Raw genomic sequence first — 22329 nt, 5'->3', positions numbered from 1 at the left:
ACAGATTCACTCCCCAGATGGCCGCAACAGCCAGAGCTAAGCCAGCCTGAAGCCAGGAGCTTCTTCTAGGTCTACCACATGGGTGACAGGATTCCAAGAACTTGGGCCATCTTCTGCTGCTTTCCCAAGCACATCAGCAAGGGACTGGATTGGAAACAGAGCAGCAGGAGCACAAACTAGCACACCTATGACATGCAGGTGTTAAAGGTGGCAGCTTTACCCACTGCACCACAATGCCAGTTCCAGAAAGATATCTTAAAAAAAAAAAGTTTGTAGAGAAGGGGAACTGAAAGAGAATCTTTATTTATTTGAAAGAGTTACAGACAGTGAGAAAGAGAGACAGAGAGATCTTCCATCTGCTGTTTCACTCTCCAAATGGCTAGAACAGCCAGGCTGAAGCTAGGAGTCAGGAACTTCATCCAGGGCTCACACATGGGTACAGGGAGCTGGATCAGAATTGGAGCAGCCAGAGATCAATGGGACCCTTATGGGATGTCTGCATTACATGAGCCATAGTGCCAGGCCCTTGAAGCACTCTTGTACTTCATTTTATGCAAGGATTACTCTTTTTTTAAAAAAAATTTCCAAAATTTTCTTACTATAAGATACAGCTGATCCACACCTTGTTCACAAATGTCTCTTTCTTTCTTCAGTATCTCCTCTTCTAACAGTTCTAGGTGTCTTCTTTCAGCTTTTCATTTAGCTGCTCAATTTCCTCTTCCATTAGCTAAGCTCAGAATTCTGTCTCTTGCTTGTCAGACTTTTACTCACTGTTTTCCCCAGGCCTCATGAGAGAGAGCATCAGTGCTACAGAACAGGTCTTCTACGTTCCAAAGCTGCTACATCGACAGCATACCTCTACTCTTTGCTCATGATGCTTAAGCCCATCATACCCAGGGACGCTTTCACCTGAACCCACCAGCCCCCGCCCACTCGCTGGCGCCCCTCAGCAACACACCCTCTCGCGGGCATACCATTACTGTACTTCAGGAAGATGGCGATGGTGAAGGGGCAGATTTTGCTCTCCATGTTTGCTGTGAATTCTGGGTCTACTGTACACACAATGCACAAGGTTTCCATCACCAGGTTGAGGACCTCTGAGCTGAACTGGGCTGCCAGGTGAATCAAGCCATCAAGGATGCTGGGGAGGAAGGGCTGCAGCACGTGGGTACTCTCTGAGACTTTCAGCTGGTCACAGTAACTAGACAGCAACAGACAAACAAGAGTGACTCAAAAGCACATCTCTCAGCTGCTGGTTTTCTCAGTCAACTCACATATTACAGCATTTATACACAACATTTACAAAGCTGCTTCCAGAATTCAGGTACACTTTTACATCTCCCTGTGGCACATCACAGGAACATCAGCACCACTTTATGTTTGTGAATTTATCTCTGCTTTATTCTTCACTATTTCCTTTGAAATTTTCTACTTCTCCCTTTCTGCTCTGAAGCAAATCCAAGTCCTAGCATTGCAACTGAATTATCAAGTTATTAAGTTAACTGCTTTGTGATTCCTCAGACTGTGTTAGTCACATTCCTAGATTTCTATGGATAGTCCCACTATTTTCAAATAGTTACAGTGCTTTTAATGTTTCTCATACGAATAATATTTAATGGGAGCCTACTTTGTACCTAACATGAGATCAATTTATACAGATAATCTAGGGGTACTTATAACATTGGTGTACTGTCTGAAAGGCTTAAAGTTTTTAAAGTTTCTTCTACATAGTCCTACTGTCTTTACTTCTTATCCAATCTACAAATATTACCAGGTGCTGCTTACCATGCATGTCCAATGGGATCCACTGTTAAAATATACAGCCTGTCTTTACTTTCATTTTTGTTGGAATAGCAATAAGTCAAGATGCAATAAAAACAGTGTTACTGTAAGTCAGAAGAATCTAGTACAGAAACCAGGCCCTTAGTATGCACTTAATAAATAGTGTCAAGTGCCAACTGTCAGAAATCCTCAATGCCCAGGGGAACCACAGGCTCTGGTCTCACAGCTGTCCACAGACTGTTTGATTTTTTCATCCACGATGCCTTGATTTCCAACATTAGCTTGCTCTGACCTAGCTTCCCCTCAAGATCTGACGTGGCACTGGCACTTGGACAGCTCTCCACTCCTTAGACCAGGTTGTGGATCCATCTCTGTTGCAGTACTCAGCTGTGCCTTATCCCTGCTCTCCCCTTCACACCTCCCATTCTAAGGGTTTATGGTTAGTTTAAATTTCAAAATGTACAGTCTGAGAGGTCAGATGCCATCTTTCGTATGTCTTATGTGCCATATCATCAAGAAAGCTGAATACTTTAGAGCCAAAGATCTGTTCTACCCAGACTGTAGCAGAAAGAGAAGGGTCTCTATCACAGTCATGACATTAATACATAAACACAGATAGCATAAGCAGTTCCTCAATGCTTTCTAAAGACATGAAATAACGCGCGGCCCTTTGACCTCTGCCTCAAAAGGCAAGAAGATGGGGCAGGAAGTGGAAGATGAATTTTGTGTTACTAGTGTTGAGGATGCAACTGAAATGCTTAAGCTTGGATCTTAAAATATTCCTTAAAACAACAATGTAGAAATATAAACAAACAATTACTGAGCCTGTGGTACACCAGTTGTGAAAAAGAGAGGTAAAAGCAGAAAAAAATAAACAGTGTTTCTAGGCCACATTATCCCAAATATGGTTATTAATACAGAGGCAACAGGGGCCAGCGTTGTGGCATAGTGGGTAAAGCCACCGCCTGCAGTGTTAACATCCCAAATGGGTGCCAGTTCAAGTCCTGGCTGCTCTTCTTCCAATTCAGCTCTCTGCTATGGCCTGGGAAAGCTGTGGAAGGTGGCTCAAGTGCTTGGATCCCTGCACCCACATGGGAGACTAGGAAGAAGCTCCTTGTTCTTGGCTTCGGATCGGCCCAGTTTTGCCGTTGCGGCCAACTGGGGAATGAACCAGCAGATGGAAGACCTCTCTCTCTCTTTCTGACTCTCTATAAGTCTGCCTTTCAAATACATAAGTAAATCTAAAATAAATAAATAAATAAATAAATAATAGAGGCAATCAATCACAAAAGGACATAGGTTCTCATTCAGTTTCTGTCACTAATCAATTATGCAAGTTATTTCTCTCTCCAAGCCTCAGGTTCTTCAACTTTGAAAGGGAGGGGCTGGAGCGGTGGCTCACTTGGTTAATCCTCCGCCTGTGGCACCGGCATCCCATATGGGCGCCAGGTTCTAGCCCCGGATGCTCTTCTTCCAGTCCAGCTCTCTGCTGTGGCCTGGGAAGGCAGTGAAGGATGGCCCAAGTGCTTGGGCACCTGCAACCGCGTGGGAGACCAGGAAAGAAGTTCCTAGCTCCTGGCTTCAGATCAGCATAGCTCCGGCCGTGGCGGCCATTTGGGGAATGAACCAACGGAAGGAAGACCTTTCTCTCTGTCTCTCACTGTTTGTAACTCTGCCTGTCAAATAAATAAATAAAAATCTTAAAAAAAAAAAGCAAGCAAGAAAGAAAGGAAGGAAGGAAGGGAGAAGGTGCGTATGGTGGGGGCAGTGCTGTGGCATAGTGCGTAAAGCCACTGCTTACAATGCCAGCACCCCATATAGGCACCAGTTCAAGTCCCAGCTGCTCCACCTCCAATCCATCTCTCTGATATAGCCAAGCAGTGGAAGATGGCCCAAGTGCTTGGGCCCCTGCACCCGAATGGGAGACCTGGAAGAAGCTCCAGGCCACTGGTTTTGGATCAGCCCAGGTCCAGCCATTTGGGGAGTGAACCAGCGGATGGAAGACCTCTCTCTCTCTGCCTCTGCAACTGCGCCTTTAAAATAAATAAATAACTCAAAAAAAAAAAAAAAAAAGGGGGGGGGGGAGGGAGGAAGGAAGGGGAGATAGTCTAGATGATTCCAGTGCTGGAGTAAATGGAAAGGAATGAGAAGCAAAGGGAACAGGACATCTTCCCTCATAAAAGCCACATCCCCAGTAGAGCTTCTTTCCCACATTCATCCTGAAAGATCTTCAGCAGAGATTTCCAAGCAAGATACTACTCTGGGGACTCTGCGGTTTGGGGAATTTAGCCTCAGTAGTTTCCTCATACAGCAGTTAATACCTTAAGGTAACATACTCACCCCCAGATGGCTCTCACAGCGGAAATTCGAACTGAGGGGGGTTGTGTCTCATGAAGACCACTAACTGTTGCCTGTAGGAACTGCTGGATCAGTTCAGGGGACATAGCAACGGTGAACCGACTGGCAGCCCAGAGTGCCCGGCCCAAGAGGAAAGGAGAAACTGGGAGAAAGATAACAACAATTAGGGGCTGAGTGATGAAAGTTCCTGTAACATGCCCTTATTCCCTCCCACCTCCACTTACCTTCTGAAAGTAACTGGCTGCTACTGAATGTGTAAAACTTATTTCAGAGGAAAAGCATGATCTTATAAGGTAAAAGCAAATATGTGCTTTTGGCATTGGATCAATTTCCCATTTCATTTTGAATCTCTGACAAAGCTGATCTTGAATACTCCTACACTAACAAGACCTTACCATGCCAGTTCCCAGCCCCAGCTTTCACTGTCTAGCTATCCTCTCAATGCCTTCTCTACTGAATGTTTTTTCCTACTCTCAGACCACTATTAGGACTCTACAAATTATAGCTCTGGGGACCAGTGTTGTGGCACAGAGGATAAAGCTGCCACCTGCAATGCTGGCTTCCCATATGGTTGCCAGTTCAAGTTCCAGCTACTCCACTTCTGATCCGGCTCCCTGCTAATGTGCCTGGGAAAGCAACGAAGGTGGCCCAAGCGCTTGGGCCCCTGCACCCATGTGGGAGACCTCAATGAAATTCCTGTTTACTGGCTTCCGCCTGGCCTAGCCTTGGCCGTTGTGGCCACCGGGGGAGTGAACCAGCAGATGGAAGATCTCTCTCTCTCTGTCTCTCCCTCTCTAACTCTGCCTTTCAAATAAATAAAATGAGTGCTTTAAAAAAGTTACAGCTCTGTCATTCCTGTATTTAAAACCTGTCAATGAAGTCTACAGTCCACTAAATGAAGGTCACCTTGGTGAGTATGGCACTCAAGGCTCCTTAAGAGGCAACGTTATCTATGATTTCTCTTTATGCTACTGAAACTTAAGACACTCCCCAGCAAGTCCATCTCACTTTGCCAGCTCTGCTCTGCTTATATTGCAAGTCAACATACTGGCCTCTCCTCACACCGCCCACTCCCTTGGGCTGACTCAGTCCTAGTTATTTCTGTGTCACTGTAATTCTGTGTCCTTAGCTTTCTTATGTGTCGTATATTTTGTTCATATTCCAGCTACTGGTGTTACAGGAGACACGACGTTTATTCACCCTATCACAGGGCTTAACTTAATACTTACACAATAAACATCTAGTTGATAGGAACTATTGAATACAACCTAACATATAAATACACATTATTTATATATAATATTTATATATATTATGTAGAGCACTAGTTTTCAAAGTATAGTTCCTGAAGGATTTCTGGGAGTTCCTCAGGTAAAGACTATTTTTATCGTAACACTATGCTATCACCTGTCTTTTTCACCCTCATTCTTTCACATGGTTATGTATGTATTAAGTTGCAAGTTTTCCAGGTTACATGATGTGACATTATAACTGATAAAGGTTAATGGAATGGAAAGTACCTTTCTCGTATTAATTTTTAGTACGCCAAATATCGATAACAAAAACCTACATAAAAATCTCTTTGGGATTTCTGACAATTTTTAAGAGTCCAAAGGGGAGCCAATGCTGTGGCATAGTGTGCTAAGTTGTCGCCTGTGGTGCCAGCATCCCATATGGGCGCTGGTTTGAATCCTGCCTGTTCCACTTCTGATCTAGCTCTCTGCTGCGCCCTCAGAAAGCAGAAGATGGCCCAAGTCCAAATCCTTGGGCCCCTGCACCTGTGTGGGAGAGCCGGAAGAAGCTCTTGGCTCCAGATCAGCTCAGCTCTGGCCATTCCAGCAGATGGAAGACCTCTCTCTCTCTCTCATTCTGCCTCTGGCTCTCTGTAGCTCTGCCTTTTAAATAAATAAATAAACAAACAAATAAATCTTAAAAAAAAAGAGAGAGTCCAAAGGAGTCTGCAGACTAAATAAAGTCTGATTGGTGCAGAAATGCTTCCAGCTAAAAGCAGGATTAACACATAAACACACACACTTGTAAATAACACATACTGAGCCTTTTTCTCAGATACGAATTTAAGAATATCAAATATTCTAAAAGCTCTAAATTTTTGAAGCTTATTTGCTAGGAAAAACTGCAGGGAAAATGTTGATAGATTTGCGAAATCCCCATATGTTCATTCGGCATGTAATTATGGAAAGCTTATCATAGGCAAAGCATTTGGATGATTTCTACTTTCAAAGACCTTCCATCCTAGCAGGTGAGAAAACACATTCGCCAACTACAATATAAAGCAGCACAAAGTGAGTGTACAGTGAAATAAGATATCGCCAGTCAATGTGAGGTCTGGATATGCAGCTACTTCAATTTTGTGATTCAGAGAATGGAAGTGACGGAGTGAGACGTCGTGTAACTAATTAGCTACGTGGAGTCACAGAGCAGCATGTTTTCAAATGAAGCAGGCTATTCCGTAGGCTATCTTATGAAGAACAGACAACCAGGGCCAGTGCTGAGACCAGCAGGTTAGGTTAAGCCACCATCTGCAATGCTAGTTCAAGTTCTGGCTGCTTCACTTCCGATCCAGCTCTCTGCTTTGGTCTAGGAAATCAGCAGAAGATGGCCCAAGTGCTTGGTCCCCTGCCACCTAGGAAGGAGACCTGGATAGAGTGCTGGGATCCTGGCTTCCACTTGGCCTACCCCTAGCTGTCATGGCCATTTGGATAATGAAACTAGTGGATGGGATGCAAGCCTGCTCTCTCTCTGTCTCTCCCTTTCTCTCTGTACCTCTACTTTCAAATAAATAAATACATCTTAAAATAAAAAGAGAAAGGTAACTGAATAAACAGATGGAGGAAACACTGTCAAATGTCCTATGATTTAGGTACTGAGAAAAGCAGCAAAAACAGTATTTTTGGAATGGGGATCTGGTCCTAAGGATGGCATAGGCAGAAACATAGCACACATTGTAACATGGACAATGATTCTTAGCTACTACGCTGCCTTGTTGGAGAAATCAGTTTAACAGCAAAGGCTAACATGGAAATATGAATGGAACATTTTAATTATGTGGCTAATGTCCAAGAATATAGTATGAGAAAAATGGCAGGAAATAAACAGGAAGAATGAGTCTGACAGAGTGCTAGAGGGCATTCTGGACCCAATAAGCCAGAGTTCTCAGGCTACAGCAGCCAGGTTCACATTCCATTCAAATGCCAAAAGCAGCCACAAATGGGAGCATTCACTGAAGAGGAAAGACAAACAGCAGAGTGGAATTATGAATGAGGAAATCTTAGTCTCCTACTCGGTGAAGCCCGAGTCAAGATCTCTGGACTGTTCTAGAGGCTCAGGCGAGCTCAAGCTCTAAAGTACAAACAATTTCCACCCCAAGGACATACGTGCACCTGTTCCACCTAAGTGAACACCATAACTGAGCTGCTGCCAGGCCTAGACTTTCCAGAATGCTGACATGCACTGAGACGCACCTGAGAGGTTGAGGTCTGCAAGGATGACGTTGGTCAGGAACCCATGCATGTCAAAATGGATCCTGCCGTTTTTCACACTGTCCGTGATGATGGATTTCACTGAACCCAGGGCAAGCATGCATGCCTCATGGATCTTCCACCTGCCAAAGGGATACCACAGCCTGGTAAAACAAACTATATTGACAAAAAGACAAATATTTAAGGAAAGAAGACTTAAAAAGGGCATTCCAGCTTAACCCGACCCAAAGGAACCATTTATCTACCCCTCCAATTTAAACCGGTAGGCTGAAAACAGTGAAATTTAGTAACAGGTTTTTCTTTCTTTTTTTTTTTTCTAAGATTTATTTGAAAGGCAGAGTTACAGAGAGGGAGGGAGAGAGAGAGACAGAGAGAGAAAAGTCTTCCATCCACTGGTTTACTCCCCAAATGGCTGAAATGGTTACAGCTGGGCTAATTTGCAGCCGGGAGCTTCTTCTGGGTCTCCCACGCAGGTGCAGGGGCTCAAGGATTTGGGCCATCCTCCATTGTTTTCCCAGGTCACAGCAGAGAGCTGGATCAGAAGTAGAGTAGCCAGACTCGAACTGGTGCCCTTACGGGATGCCGGCACTGCAGGTTGCAACTTTACCCACTACACCACAGCACCGGCCCCAACAACAGATTTTTCTAAATGAAACAAAACTAGGGGCAAGCCTTTGGCAAAGTGGTTAAGACACTTGCATCCCATTTCGTAATATCTGGGTTCGAGTCCTGGTTCCACTTCCCATTCCAGCTTCCTGCCACCCATGTGTTAGGCCTAGATTGAGTTCCAGGCTCCTGGCTTGGACATGGCCCAATCCTGGCTACTGCAGGCATTTGGGAAGTGAACCAGAGGATGGGAGATATCTGTTTCTCTCTTTCTCTGCCTTTCAAATAAATAAACTCTCCAAAAATTAAAATAGAACTACTTAATCTCAAAGCTTCCTAAATCAGCTAAGTTAAAAGCATCCAATCATTTTAAGATTGGGATGAACTGCTTTGGCACAATGATTCAAAGCAAAGATTTGTTTGCCTTAAATCTGATAGCCTGGGGTCAGTGCTGTGGTATAATGGGCTAAGCCCTTGCCTGCAGCACCAGCATCCCATATGGGCACTGGTTCAAGTCTCAGCTGTTCCATTTCCAATCCAGCTCTCTGCTATGGCTTGGGAAAGCAGTAGAAGATGGCCCAACTGTTTGGGCCCTGCACTCGTGTGGGAGACCCGGAAGTAGCAAGCTCCTGGCTTTGGATTGGCTCAACTCTGCTGTTGCAGCCATTTGGGGAGTGAACCAGTGGATGGAAGACCTCTCTCTGTATGCCTCTGCCTCTCTATAACTCTGCCTTTCAGAAAAAAAAAAAAAAAAAAAATTTTTTTTTTTTTGATGCCCCAAACAGGTCCCCAGGTTAGGCATCTGTTCTCATTCTTACCAGTGCTCAGTGCCACTGCTTTTGGTTTGCTCCGCTTCCTGTAAATGTCGAGTGGCTGCAGCCGCCAGGGCTGCTGCACTCTCATTCTGGAAATCTGTGGCCACGGCCTAGGGATAAAGAAAGGCTAATAAGCCTATTTTATACATTAAATGCATTTCATTTGCAAACTGCTTTAATGAGAACTGCTGGAAGTAAACAGTTCAAAGTATGTCACATACACACAAACTGATTAGGTTTTAAAACTGTGCCCCACTGGTTCAGAACTCTAATGGAATAGAAGTAGTATCTATATTTTGAGCGCCTAAGCAGAGTTAAGGGGAGCCAGTTGCTCCTTGTAGCTGTTAAGCAGCAGATCATACTTGAAAATGATGGGCTCGGCTTTGGACAATGGTCCAGATGTTTATTCTCTTGAAGCTCAATTATGGAAAAACAAGGCTAATCCACTAATTGAGAATGAGTGCAATCTTTCACTGGTACCTAGAAATACTAAATGATGATGAGAGTTGAGTCGCCAACACAGCTCCTACCAAGAGAGCAAGTGGCAATTTCTCCACAGCGTGTCAGCCTAGAGAGAACTCCAGGAGATGCCAAGGAAACTTGAGTAGATGTTTGATGTTCAGTATTTTTTCTTAAATTTTGCAAACTTTGGGTGTGTGCTATAGACTGTTGGTGAAGAATGATTAAATGGAAATGTTACTGATTCAACTTTCTTACTCATTGGAGTACTTTATCCTCTGCAAAAGTCTTACATTCAATACTAACTGGTAAATCAGAATCAGTGACAAGGACTGTGGAATCTCTGAGTCTCAAATTTCATTTGAGAAGTTCTCTTGTATCCCCAAAATAGTCTGAGATAAAGCCACGCAACAAACATTGCAACAAACACTTGGGTTAAACGTCTAGGAAGAACAGCAAACCCTCAAGTGGCTGATTAGGATGATCTGGTTGGAGTACCAAGGTAACCCTCTTACCAGCAACAGGTCCTGAGCAGCAATTCTAACGGTATAGGAGAAGGTATCATCATCTTCATCTTCTACAAACTGCTGCGGGTTGGCTGTCCATACTTTAATCTGAAGACAAGATCAAAGTAGGTCTTGTGAGGTTGCTAATCTGGTTAACGTGCTCCCTTACAGACAAAGAAGACTTCAATCTTTGATTCTGAACAACCTGTATCCTCAAAAGCCTTACTTTGTGTTGTAGAGAAACAAGTCCTCTACAAAGGGAAGGGGGAAATGGCTATTACTCCTTGGCAGACTCTACCTTAGAATTTGGTGGTTACTTGTTCTCTGCTACCATCAATCAGCTGTTATTCTTTGATAGATTTTCTGAATATATTCAGGATATAGGAAATGTGATAGGATATTTACTGTGAAATCATGCCAGCTCCTGTGCTCTCTTATACGGGGCACCATCTTATCTTGAAAGTTCTTTCCCAGTTTGAATGACCAACAGGCTAACGATCTGTTCTCTACATTTCACTACATCTGGGTAGGGAACAGGTTCCCAGGGATACCAATTATCCAATTTGGGAGTTGATAAAGCTGTAATACCCAGGGAACTGGCAATAAAATGATGTCAAAGGTTTCCTAGAACTCCACACAGAGCTATTCTCATGTTTATTTTTAGACTTGGTGTTCATTTGACCAAGGTTTCATATTGATCAAGTTGCACCTTCCAAATACAGCTGATGACCGTCTCCCAAATATTACTTACCTGCTCCTCAGTGATTTGCATATACAAGATTATATAGTATATCAACTCAGGCAAGGCTTTCTTAACAGTGCTTTTGAATTTGCTATTTTCTAGTAGGGCGTGGACAAATTCAAATATGCTAAAGACGAGATTTTCAAAGCCCAGGACTTCACCTACAGGAAATACACAAGAGAAGGAATTAATGATAAGAATGCAAAAGGAGAGCATGCATGCTAGAAATAAACTACATTATTATGAATATTTAAAGTGCTTGAAAATTATTAGTCCTAAGAGATTGGACTGGAAGAAGGGCTGAATTTTAAGGGCTGTGCTGTGGCACAGTGGGTTAAGTTGCTACCTGGGATGTACACATCCCATATTGGAGGGCTATTTCAGTCCTGGCTACTATACTTCCAATCCAGCTTCCTACTAAAGTGCCTAGGAGGCAGCACATGATAGCCCAAGGACTTGGATTCCTTCCACCCTTCTGGAAGACCAGGATGGAGTTCCTGGCTCCTGCCTTCAGCCTGGCACAGCTCTGGCTGTAGTGGGTATTTAGGAAGTAAACCAGCAGATGGATGATCCCCTGCTCTCTGTCATTCTGCCTTTCAAATGAATGTCTGAATAAATCTTAAAAAAAAAAAAAAAAAGAACTTTGAGGATATCAAATACTCTTTGGTTTTCCAAGTAAAAGAACCAGAAACACTGAATATATTTCTTCTAGCATGTCTATTCTTGATCTGCAATACTTAAAAATATTCAAACAGAAAAGTAACATCATCTGGGACTTCAAAATTAGACTAGACAAAACAGCAGAAGAAAGCTGGATAAATGGCCTTTAAGAGATCATTTCCAACTCAGGAATCCTATGATTTTACGTGATTTATTTAAATGCCTGTAGGAATAGACAGAAGACAGTCATGTCTCATCTCCTCACATCTAATACACCAAAAGGAACCTCAATTAGAAAACGCTTTTAAGAGTGAAGCATCTCCTAGATTTCTCTTCTCACTAACTGGTATATTTCTGTAAAGATCAGATAAACTACATACCATCAGAATCCACAGGATCTTCTACTTCCTCTGTATAATTTACTTCTGTCCTCACATAAGTATGATGAAGAGTAAAGAAACAGAATTTTGAATCTGCTTTACACATATTCTACAAGGGGATGTTACACATTTCAATCATATTCCACACATCAAGTGGAACCATATGACCCAAGGCTGGATGTCCAAACACAGAAGGTAGCGGGGCCCTTAAGCTTTCAGGAAAGGATATAAAGCTGCACTCTCGGTTAAGGTGTTCCAAACAATAGGCAGAATCTGTTGCATGGAGGACACCATGTGCTTTGGGAAGTTTTTCACCAGGGCTGTCACTGCCTGAGAAGTTAACAAGTGATAGACAAGAAATCAATGATTTAAGACCTCCTCCTCAAACTCCAAATGTCTCACTGGCAGTCAAGGTTTACCTTCAGGACTTCCATTTTAAACCCACTGTCAGACGTGGGGCCATCTGGTATCTGGAGGGCCTGAACAAAGGCCTCTGTGAACTGCTGCACCACGGGGAAGATCAGGACTTTGGCTGCCCCCTGGGAACAGAAATCGGCGTCAAGGCAGGACAAGCCTCTCACCCAGGGCTTCGGCGTACATATCAGACACTGAAATCTGAGGCCCCCACAGCTCTTTCCAGGCTCAGGTCACAATCAGAAGGGCACAGCTATAAAATCACTTTTGGTGCTCCTCAGGATGTCCTACTTCCTTAACCAACAACTGCAGTTCCTCCCCTTAGCCCTCTTAACACCTATCATGTATGGACCAACTTTCCATAACTGCTCCTGAATCACAGGGCTCAGCAATTTGCAGGTAGCTCTGTTTCTCATGAGAGGGCCCTCAAAGAGTAAGAGAGTTCTTGGTGATGAGTAGTATAAAAATGGTACTGGATAAGGTGCTCAGTCATGCTACCTACAAACTAAAAATTTCATCAAAATGTTAGTTCTATCTAGGCACCACTTATTGTACTTTCTGCTATTGCTATAAGGAGCGCACCATTGCTCTGCCTACAACAGAGAAAGACTCTTCAATATGATGTGGGCTCACTTACCTTTTCCAGCTCCTCCATGTTACAGATCATATGAGCACAAGTGGTAAAAATCTCCACAGCGCGGGAACGGGTTCGAATACCGTACACCTGGGAAAAAGGTGACAGCACAGTCATGAGATAGAAGTGTGAATGTATGTGTGCATCTGTGACTAGAAGTAAAACTATGAATAATCAATCCTCATAAGATATCAGATCCCTTAGAGAGATATGAACTAATTAATTCATGTTCAGGGGACAGACTTCTGGGGCCAGTACTGTGTAGTAGGATAACCTCCACCTGAGGTGCCAGTATCCCATATAGGTGCCAATTTGTATCCGGGCTGCTCCTCTCCCAATCCAGCTCTCTGCTAATGGCCTGGGAGGTCAGTGGAAGATGGCCCAAGTGCTTGGGCCCCTGCACCCACATGGGAGACCCAGAGGAACCTCCTGGCTTTGGATTGGCCCAGCTCTGGCTGTTGAGGCCATTTGGGGAGTGAACCAGCAGATGGAAGACCTCTCTGTCTCTCCCCCTCTGTCTGTGACTCTGCCTCTCAAATAAATAAATAGAATTTTTTAAAAAATTAAAAATTAAAAATGGAACAGACTTCTGTAATTCAGAATAGGAAAGGAGCAGAATCATGTTAGAACTCATTGGGATTAGCTCATTACAAAGGGCTCCATGAGCAGATCTGATTAAAAAGGTCAGGCTGAGCCGGCGCCGCAGCTCACTAGGCTAATCCTCCGCCTTGCGGCACCGGCACACCGGGTTCTAGTCCCGGTCGGGGCGCTGGATTCTGTCCCGGTTGCCCCTCTTCCAGGCCAGCTCTCTGCTGTAGCCAGGGAGTGCAGTGGAGGATGGCCCAAGTGCTTGGGCCCTGCACCCCATGGGAGACCAGGAGAAGCACCTGGCTCCTGCCATCGGATCAGCGTGGTGCACTGGCTGTAGCGCGCCAACTGCGGTGGCCATTGGAGGGTGAACCAACGGCAAAAGGAAGACCTTTCTCTCTGTCTCTCTCTCTCTCTCACTGTCCACTCTGCCTGTCAAAAAAAAAAAAAAAAAAGGTCAGGCTGGAGAGTTCTCGGAACCCCAACATGGCCAATGTACTTCTCCCAAAATGCAGCCAACTGGCTGGGACTAGAAAGGAATGGGAGGGCTAAAACATTACCCATGGGGTATTCATAGCTTACCGAGATGAGTTATCATTGGCATACACGTTAATCAAACCCATATACAGTATACTAAGGGTGTGTTATGTGCAATGCAGGGACACACTGTTTCCACTTAGCTTAGGTGGGATACCTCAAGGGAACTCCCAGGTGGCAGAAAGACACAAGGTACTTAGGAGTTAGAAGATGCCAGGAGATATGAGATAGATAGATAGATATATTATTTCAGCAATCTTACTCTTTTTTTAAAAAAATTATGTATTTGAAAGATAGAAATACAGAGAAAGGAGAGGGAGAGACAGAGAGAGAATGTGCGCAATCTTCCATTTGCTAGTTCACTCTCCAAATGGCTGCAATGGCCAGGCTGAAGCCAGGACCCAGGAGATTCTTTCAAGTCTCCCTCATGGGTGCAGGGGTACAAATACTTGGGCCATCTTCCACTGCTTTCTCAGGCACATTAGCAGGGAGCTGGATCAGAAGTGAAGAAACCCCATATGGCACACTGACACTGCAGGCAGAGACCTAACCTACGCCACAGCGCCAGCCCCAGCTACTTTACTCTTATCAAAGGCTTGCCCTTGTCATTAGGAGTGAAAAGTCTGTGGTTAATCCAGATATTTGTCCATTCTAGTCTTTCGGTATGGGGATCAACAGCAAACACCATGATCTCCCACCTGAGACGCGGAGGCTGAACAGAGCCTGAACAGCCCTTATTGCTGGCATCTTGGAGCTGAGATTTCATACCTCAGCCATGGTGAAGATCTTATACATCTCTGGGAGAATGACAGGAGCAACAAGTGGCATCTGTGTGTCTGTCACTTCTCGAGTGAATTCTACAAAGAAACAAAAGATACTGTTAAAAATAAATAAATAAAGTACTCCTTTATAAAGACACTAAGTACGGGGGGGGGGGGGGGGGGGAAGCCACTGTAATCCATAAGCTGTACTTTGGAAATTTACATTCATTAAATAGAAGTTAAAAAAAAAAAAAAAAAAAAAAAAAAAAAGGACACTAAGTACAAAAACTTCAGGACTGCTCCTAAGTGGCAGTTCCCTAACAGTGTGCAGGTCAGGACATTGCCCAGAGGCCTCTTCCTGGAGAAGGAGAAACAGCAGGAGTTACTGATTATTTGTCAGAGGGAAGAGAGAACATGGAGATAAAACAAAACACAAGAGATTATGAAAGAAGACCTTAATGTAAACATTGGAAGGAAATCTGTAATAGGACTGCACACGAGTCCTTGTTGGGTTAACTTGGGAAAAGCCCACATTAAGTCAGTTTTTGCCCATCTGTCAACCTCCAGGGGCACTACGGGTCTTTATCTTTGGTTCCATTCTCAGTATTCTTCCTTGGCAACCTGCTTCAATGCACATCACAAAACCTGCACAAATGTACCTGGCTGCAACTCCATCCTGCTATGCTGCTCTTTCAGTAGGTGCCACTTACTGACCTAAAAGTCAGAGTGCAAACTGAAACACAGTGATTTCCTATGTGAACCTATCTGTAGGAGGAAGCTTGAAGAAGGTGAGGGAAATAAGTCACCTTTCCCCTCACTTCCAAAAAATAAAGCAGACAGCAAAAAGGATCTCATACTCCACGTTACTAAACAGGGAGATACGAGTCTCTAAGTTCCAATAACTGCTTACTTCTCTAACGCCTGTCCACAGCACCACCAGCTGGAACATGCCCAGGAAGGGACACAGCTGGACATGCAAGCTGGAGTTTTCCAGATTTCCACTTTCCACATGGCAGGCGCTATCAACCCCCTCAAGTCAAATGAAGATCAAATACTCCAGGCTGGGTCTTCCATACTAGCTGTGGTGTCCTCCTGAACAATAAATCCTGAGTTTTGATCAGTGGGTGTTCTATTTCATTTAACCCCCCAACTCCAAGATTAATTCAAACAATTATGATGACTAGCATACTGGTAATAAGTTTTACGGAAAACGTAGCATAATTTAATTCTAATAAGTACATAACCACATTTTTGACTCTCCCATAAGCATTCCTGGCAGTCTCAACTTATTAATACTTTATAGCTCTAAGTCCCAAAGAGACTTTCCAAGGCCATTCAGCAAGTCAGAAAACATTTAGAATACCACCAACACCTCAATCTCCAAAATTCTCTGAGACCAAGGAAAAACCGTGTATTTCAACTCTTGGTCACTATGCTTGCACTTCCTTCACCCCATGAGCTCTGGTAGTCTTTTATACTACAGGTAAGTTTGATTGGAACATGGCACAGTATCCTAAAAATTCCTCAAGAGTCAGTCCCATCCCCCGAATGGCTCCCGACTGTCCACCAATGCCCGACCTTCATGCATGCCTGAGTTCCTTTGTCAGAACAGTCTGCCTTCCTTTGAAAATATTTGGAGCAGAGCTCTCTGGGAATGGAGTTGGCTGCCATCCACTCTGTGCCTGGTGACTCCACTACAAAGGACACATATTTCCACAATGGTTTTTCCCGGTGGCCGACAGAAAAGTGATCTCACTGAGCAATGATCTCCTTAGTCAGCACCCTGACTGGGATAACGTACAACCACTCTTCCCCTCGTGCTGGAAGACTGGGAGGCAAAAGGCTTCCTTTCCTTGTAGAACATCTGTTAATTGAGATCCTGGCACTACGAAGCTGTATAGAAAAACCCAGAAGATCAATTCCACGTCAAGTCACTTAAATAATGGGTCACAAAGGACATGTAAGGAAAAGAGAAGTGAAAATCCAGGCAGGGAACATTTTGATCTTGGTAAATCTGCTGTGTATCTGAGCTAAAAACTGAAATTTGTTATAAATAATCAGTGATATACTGGACAGCTAAAAAAAGCAGCTGAGGCTGGAAGGGGGAGTTTCATACAGAAGGAGGAAGGATTTTTTCTTTTGACATAATATTGATAATATCTAACATTAATATCACATGGACTTGTAATACTGGCCTAGATGCCAAGTTCAGCAGATTGTGATTCAAAAAGAATAGAACTGGCATTCACAACCAGATAAAGACATTTCAGGTAAGCCAGTAAGTTACAGAGAAACACGTAAGAAACAGGTGGGATCTGTAAAAACTGCACAAAAGGAAAAGATTTCTTTCCTTTTTTAAATAACAAGATTTATTTACTTATTTATTTTAAAGAGACACATATTTACAGAGAGACACAGAAAAAAGGTATCTTCCATCCCTGGAATGGAAAGTCCCCAAATATCTGCAATGGCCTGGCTGAAGCCAGGAGCCTGGAACTCCTCTGGGCCTCCCACATAGGAAGCAGGGGCCCAAGCACCTGGGCCATCTTCTGCTGCTTTCCCAAGCACATTAGTAGAGAGCTGGATTGGAAGTGGAGCAGCCAGGATTTGAACTGGCCCTGATATGGGATGCCAGTGCTGCAGGTGTCAGCTTAACCTGCTGTGCCACAACGTCAGCCCTATATTTCCTATTAATTTATTGGAGAGGCAGAGTAACAGAGAAGGAAAAAGGAAGCGAGGGAGGGAGGGAAGGTGGGAGACAGACAGAACGTGTGCTCCCTCATTAACTGGTTCACTCCCCAAATGCCTGCAATAACTGGGCCTGGGTCAGTGCTGGAGTCAGGGTCTGGTAATACAACTCAGGTCCCCCATGAAGGTGGCAGGAACCGAGTCATTACCACTACCTCCCAGGACCTGCAAACGGCAGGAAGCTGGAGTCAGGAACCAACACCAGGAATAGGACCCAGGCACTCCACTGTGGGAGGCAGGCATCGTAATTGCTACGCTAAATGGAAGATTTCTAAAAGATCTGTAACATGGCTAAAGTTCAGGTAAGGATTTCTTGAAGGCAAAACAGAGTAGTGAATTCATCTAGGGGAGAGGAAGCAGAGCAAAACCTGCAACGAACTAGGAAATTCAGGCCAAATCTAAGGATATACAAAAGCAGGTTCTTGGAGGGATTGATAAACATGTTTACAAACTGATAACTTTACAGGTTTATCCATCAAATCTCCTTGAACTAAACATTAAAGTGGGGGCCAGAGCTATGGCGCAGCAGGTTAACATCCTGGCCTGAAGCGATATGGATGCCAGTTAGAGTCCCAGCTGCTCCATTTCTGATCCAGCTCTCTGCTATGGCCCAGGAAAGCAGTAGAAGATGGCCCAAGTTCTTGGACCCCTGCACCTGTGTGGGAGACCTGGAAGAAGCTCCTGGCTCCTGGCTTCGCATAGGTGCAGCTTTGGCCATTGCGGCCAATTGGGAGAGAACCATCGGATGGAAGACCTCTCTCTCTCTCTCTCTCTCTCTCTCTCTCTCTGCCTCTCCTTTCTCTGTGTAACTCTGCCTTTCAAATAAATAAACAAATCTTAAAAAAATTAAAGTGTTTTCACCAACTGCTCAGAACATAGAGAAAGATGCTAAAGACTGCACATTCTTTAAGTTGGCTAAATGACAGGATTAGTGGCTACACAGTTTTTATCTTCTTTCTTGTAAATAATAATAACAATTTCATTTGAGGTGGTGGGTGTCTGGCGCAGTAGTCAGACGCTGCTTGGGATGCCTACACCCCGCATCAGAGTGCCTGAGTTCAGGTCTCGGCTGCAGCTCTGCTCTGTCTCCATTCCAGCTTCCTGCTAATGTGCACCCTAGGAGGGAGCAGGTGATGGCTCCAGTCCTTGGGTCCCAGCTACCCACTTGGAAGACGAGGTTCCAGGCTTCAGTGACTATTTGGGGAATGAATCAGTAGATGGAGGATCTCTCTCTTTTTTTCTGTCTGCCTCTATCTCTTTGCTTTCCAAACAAAAAATTTCATTTGACTATTCTTTGCCTTGGTTGAACTAAATGGAAATATTATATAATGATGAAAATGATGACTAAAATGTACTCAGTATTTATTTACCACGTCAGTTATTACGTTAAACACTTTATATAGGTTAGTTCATTTTTTTTCCCCTAAGATTTACTTATTTATTTAAAAGGCTGAGTTAGAAAGAGAGAGGGAGAAACAGAGATCATATATATGCTGGCTTGCTCTTCAAATGCCACAACAGATAGGACTGGGCCAGACTGAAGCCAGGAACCTAGAGCTTCATCCAGGTCTCCTATGTGAGTGGCAGAGGCCCAAGCACTTGGGCCATCTTCTGCTGCTTTCCCAGGCACATTAGCAGGGAGCTGGATTAGAAATGGTGTAGCCAGGACTTAAACCACTGGCACTGAAGCTGTGTCACAACACTGGCATCTGGTTAGTTCATTTCAGCTACCAAAAGCTCCTTTGAGGTAGTCAGTATTATCATCTAATGATATATCCTAATCTTTGTATACAAAGACACTCAGACTCAATGAGGGGTCAAAGTAAAGCCAAATGTGAATTCAAAATTTGAATATGTAGTCACTATGCTATCGCTGTATCCTTAAAAGGTAAGGTTTGGTATTATACCAATTTAATTCCCCAAGAATTAACTGGGGAGCTACTGGAGGGTAGATATGGAGGTATAAGAGGAAGGAGAAGCACTGGTAGCAATCCCCACTCTAACACACAGCTTCTTGTAAGACTCCTGTCACTTAGGATCCAAGTGCCAACACCAGGGAAAAGGCTTCTGGTACCTGTCAGCACACGCATGGCTCCATGGACAGCATTTAAGTCTCCGCTCACCAACATCTCCATGAGCAAGTTGAAGAGCTGGGGCCAGGCTTCAGGCCAGTCCCAGTGGGCAATGGCTGATACTGCATAGGCCACACTGGAGCGCACTTTGCTTATTGATTCTCTCAAGCCATTGGGCAACAGTTCCCGGATGACAATTTTTGCCTATAGAGGAGAAAGTCCATTTGCCATTAGATCAGGTTTTAAATAACCAGCAGAGCCCAGTACTACAAAAATGTACATAAGATACTATATGTTCACAGGAAAATCCCATATATACACTGGAGAAATAATCCGTTCACAGAGTTCATCTGTGATCTCTAAACATGTTGTTCATTTCAGTAGTCATTAGCTTTATGTGCCCATTTAAATTAAAATTAAACAAAATCTTCAGTTCTGTGGCACTAATTATATTTTAAGTGCTCAACAGCCACATGCAGCTGATAGCTATCATACTGGATGTCACAGGTTCAAAACATGATCATAACTGTCTAAATTTAAATGGTTCTAGACGTTATACCTCAAAATCTGTACAAAGTAGAAATAATTTCATTTAATTCTCAACTTTTTGGAGTTGGAATTTTAATCTTAATTTTAGGGATTTAGGAAATTAGGGCTTAGAAGTTCAATATATTTTCAATTATATCATAGATTGTAACAGGCAGAACTGGAATCTGAACACAGGCCAGCCTGATACTCAAGTTCTTACAGCACTGCGCCCATAACACCATCCACCAATCTCCTCTTCTGTCTAGTCTTCAGATGGCTCCATGTTGTCAGAGGAGGCTGATGGCTTAATTTCTCGGGACGGCCCCTCCAGTCTCACAGGCAGACGCATTGAGAAACTGCGCTCACCCTTTCTGTCGTTTCAGGAGGCCTGAACTTCTCGGACTGAGCACACCAGTGAGTCTCCACATACTGCTTCAGGATGACTGACGCCAGCTGTGAAGAGAAGCCAGGTGGTACAGTACCTGAGCCAGTGTGTGCAAAAGAAAGTTAAACACCAACACCTTGCCTGATACATTTCAATTATGCCCATATCTGGTACAAATCATAGGTTACCTACAAATTATCCTTATTCTTTCTCTTTCCTATAACAAAGCTTCATTACCACAAAAGGGAAATTACTTGGCTTACCTGACGGATTGCCAGTGCCCCCTGGGGATCTACAGTCAGCTCTGCCAAGTGAACACCAAATTCTGAAAGAGAACGTTTGACTGTGAGTCTAAGAGTAGCCAGGAAAGCCAGAGCGATGTACTGGGCTCTAACTCTGATGCCAACAAGAAAACACTACAGAATGAAACCAGATCCACTGCTTCCAAATGTGCTGCTAACTTCTAAGACTGATGCCTTCAAATGAGAGAAGAAGGTTGGCCTGTACAGCACAGCTTCTTTTTCTTTTAATTTATTTTTTATTTTTATTTTTTGACAGGCAGAGTGGACAGTGAGAGAGAGAGAGAGAGAGAAAGGTCTTCCTTTGCCGTTGGTTCACCCTCCAATGGCTGCCACAGCTGGCGCGCTGCAGCCAGCGCACCACGCTGATCCGAAGGCAGGAGCCAGGCACCTATCCTGGTCTCTCATGGGGTGCAGGACCCAAGCACTTGGGCCATCCTCCACTGCACTCCCTGGCCACAGCAGAGAGCTGGCCTGGAAGAGGGGCAACCGGGACAGAATCTGGCGCCCTGACCGGGACTAGAACCCGGTGTGCCGGTGCTGCAGCCAGAGGATTAGCCTATTGAGCCGCGGTGTCGGCACAGCAGCTTCTTACAATGACCAGTTCCAGCAGCCTTTCCTCTTTTCCAATCACCACGCTGCATCCTCAACCATCCTCCCTTTCAAGACAGCAACACCTTCCTCTTAGACCAATGAATATGGCAACTGAGAACTGGGACTGTCTAACCCCTAGGAAAACGTAAAAACTGAGATTTTTGGAGCTGCCTAGAGATGCCACAGATATGAGATGATTAAGTCTAAGAAAACCTGGCTTCGACAGGTTCAGCCCGAAAATATAAACGGTGCAAATGAACTGTTCACAATATGGCAACATAAATAGTAACTGCGAGGGTGAAAACAATTCCTACTCCCAAAATAAAATTTACACCTAAGGAGTGAACTACCAAATATTCATGAAAAAAAAAGAGGAAGAAAAACTAGAGACCTAGAGTACATATACAGTAGCTGTTAGCCACAATGGCTGCGTACCTGAAATGTGGAGGTGAGAACTGAGATAGCTCAAATGTAAAATACATGCCAGATTGCAAACTCAGTGTGGAAAAAGTAAAACATCTTAACTTTTATACTGACTGCATGTTTAAATAATACTACACATACATCAGGTTAAATGAATATACTATTACAATTAATGTTATCTGACTCCTTTACCTTCTGAATATACTTACTGGAAAACTTAAGATTTCACACATTACTCACACTGTATTTCTACTATGCAGGACTGTGCTAGAGTGAACAGTGAAGAACAGCAACTAGATGCCATAATCTACTGCTTTTCTTAATGGGAGGGATGAGCCTGCTCAAAGTTCCCACTTGGAAGCAGTTCTAAATTAGAACCATTAAGAGCATGGAACTGGGGCCAGCGCCGTGGCTCACTTGGTTAATCCTCTGCCTGTGGCACCAGCATCCCATATGGGCACCAGGTTCTAGTCCCGGTTGCTCCTCTTCCAGCCCAGCTCTCTGCTGTGGCCCAGGAGGGCAGTGGAGGATGGCCCAA

General features: G+C 44.0%; 1 protein-coding gene across 4 annotated transcripts in view; it reads right to left on the bottom strand.

Moving 5' to 3' along the window:
• The window catches only part of IPO9 (importin 9), a 52412-nt gene that overhangs the window by 13118 nt on the left and 16965 nt on the right, over positions 1 to 22329 (bottom strand). For 3 of the 4 annotated variants that reach the window (XR_009867990.1, XM_062211584.1, XM_062211585.1), the window contains exons 2-15: positions 20739 to 20800; positions 20457 to 20543; positions 19565 to 19766; positions 14750 to 14838; positions 12860 to 12946; positions 12228 to 12347; positions 12038 to 12138; positions 11809 to 11867; positions 10778 to 10929; positions 10036 to 10134; positions 9065 to 9171; positions 7623 to 7762; positions 4123 to 4282; positions 975 to 1201 (exon numbers count right to left, since the gene is read on the bottom strand). Coding sequence is in view for 3 of the 4 variants with exons in the window: in XM_062211584.1 (XP_062067568.1) it covers positions 975 to 1201; positions 4123 to 4282; positions 7623 to 7762; positions 9065 to 9171; positions 10036 to 10134; positions 10778 to 10929; positions 11809 to 11867; positions 12038 to 12138; positions 12228 to 12347; positions 12860 to 12946; positions 14750 to 14838; positions 19565 to 19766; positions 20457 to 20543; positions 20739 to 20800 (1692 nt within the window). In the remaining variant the exon portion in view is untranslated. Of the gene's footprint in view, positions 1 to 974; positions 1202 to 4122; positions 4283 to 7622; positions 7763 to 9064; positions 9172 to 10035; positions 10135 to 10777; positions 10930 to 11808; positions 11868 to 12037; positions 12139 to 12227; positions 12348 to 12859; positions 12947 to 14679; positions 14839 to 19564; positions 19767 to 20456; positions 20544 to 20738; positions 20801 to 22329 lie in introns of those variants that run through there. The other variant, XM_062211586.1, reaches the window with a different exon arrangement.

Source organism: Lepus europaeus, chromosome 14 (assembly GCF_033115175.1).
Source record: "Lepus europaeus isolate LE1 chromosome 14, mLepTim1.pri, whole genome shotgun sequence".
NCBI classification, from domain to species: domain Eukaryota; kingdom Metazoa; phylum Chordata; class Mammalia; order Lagomorpha; family Leporidae; genus Lepus; species Lepus europaeus.
Note: the sequence above shows the minus strand (reverse complement) of the source record. Positions and strands in the feature narration are given on the sequence as shown.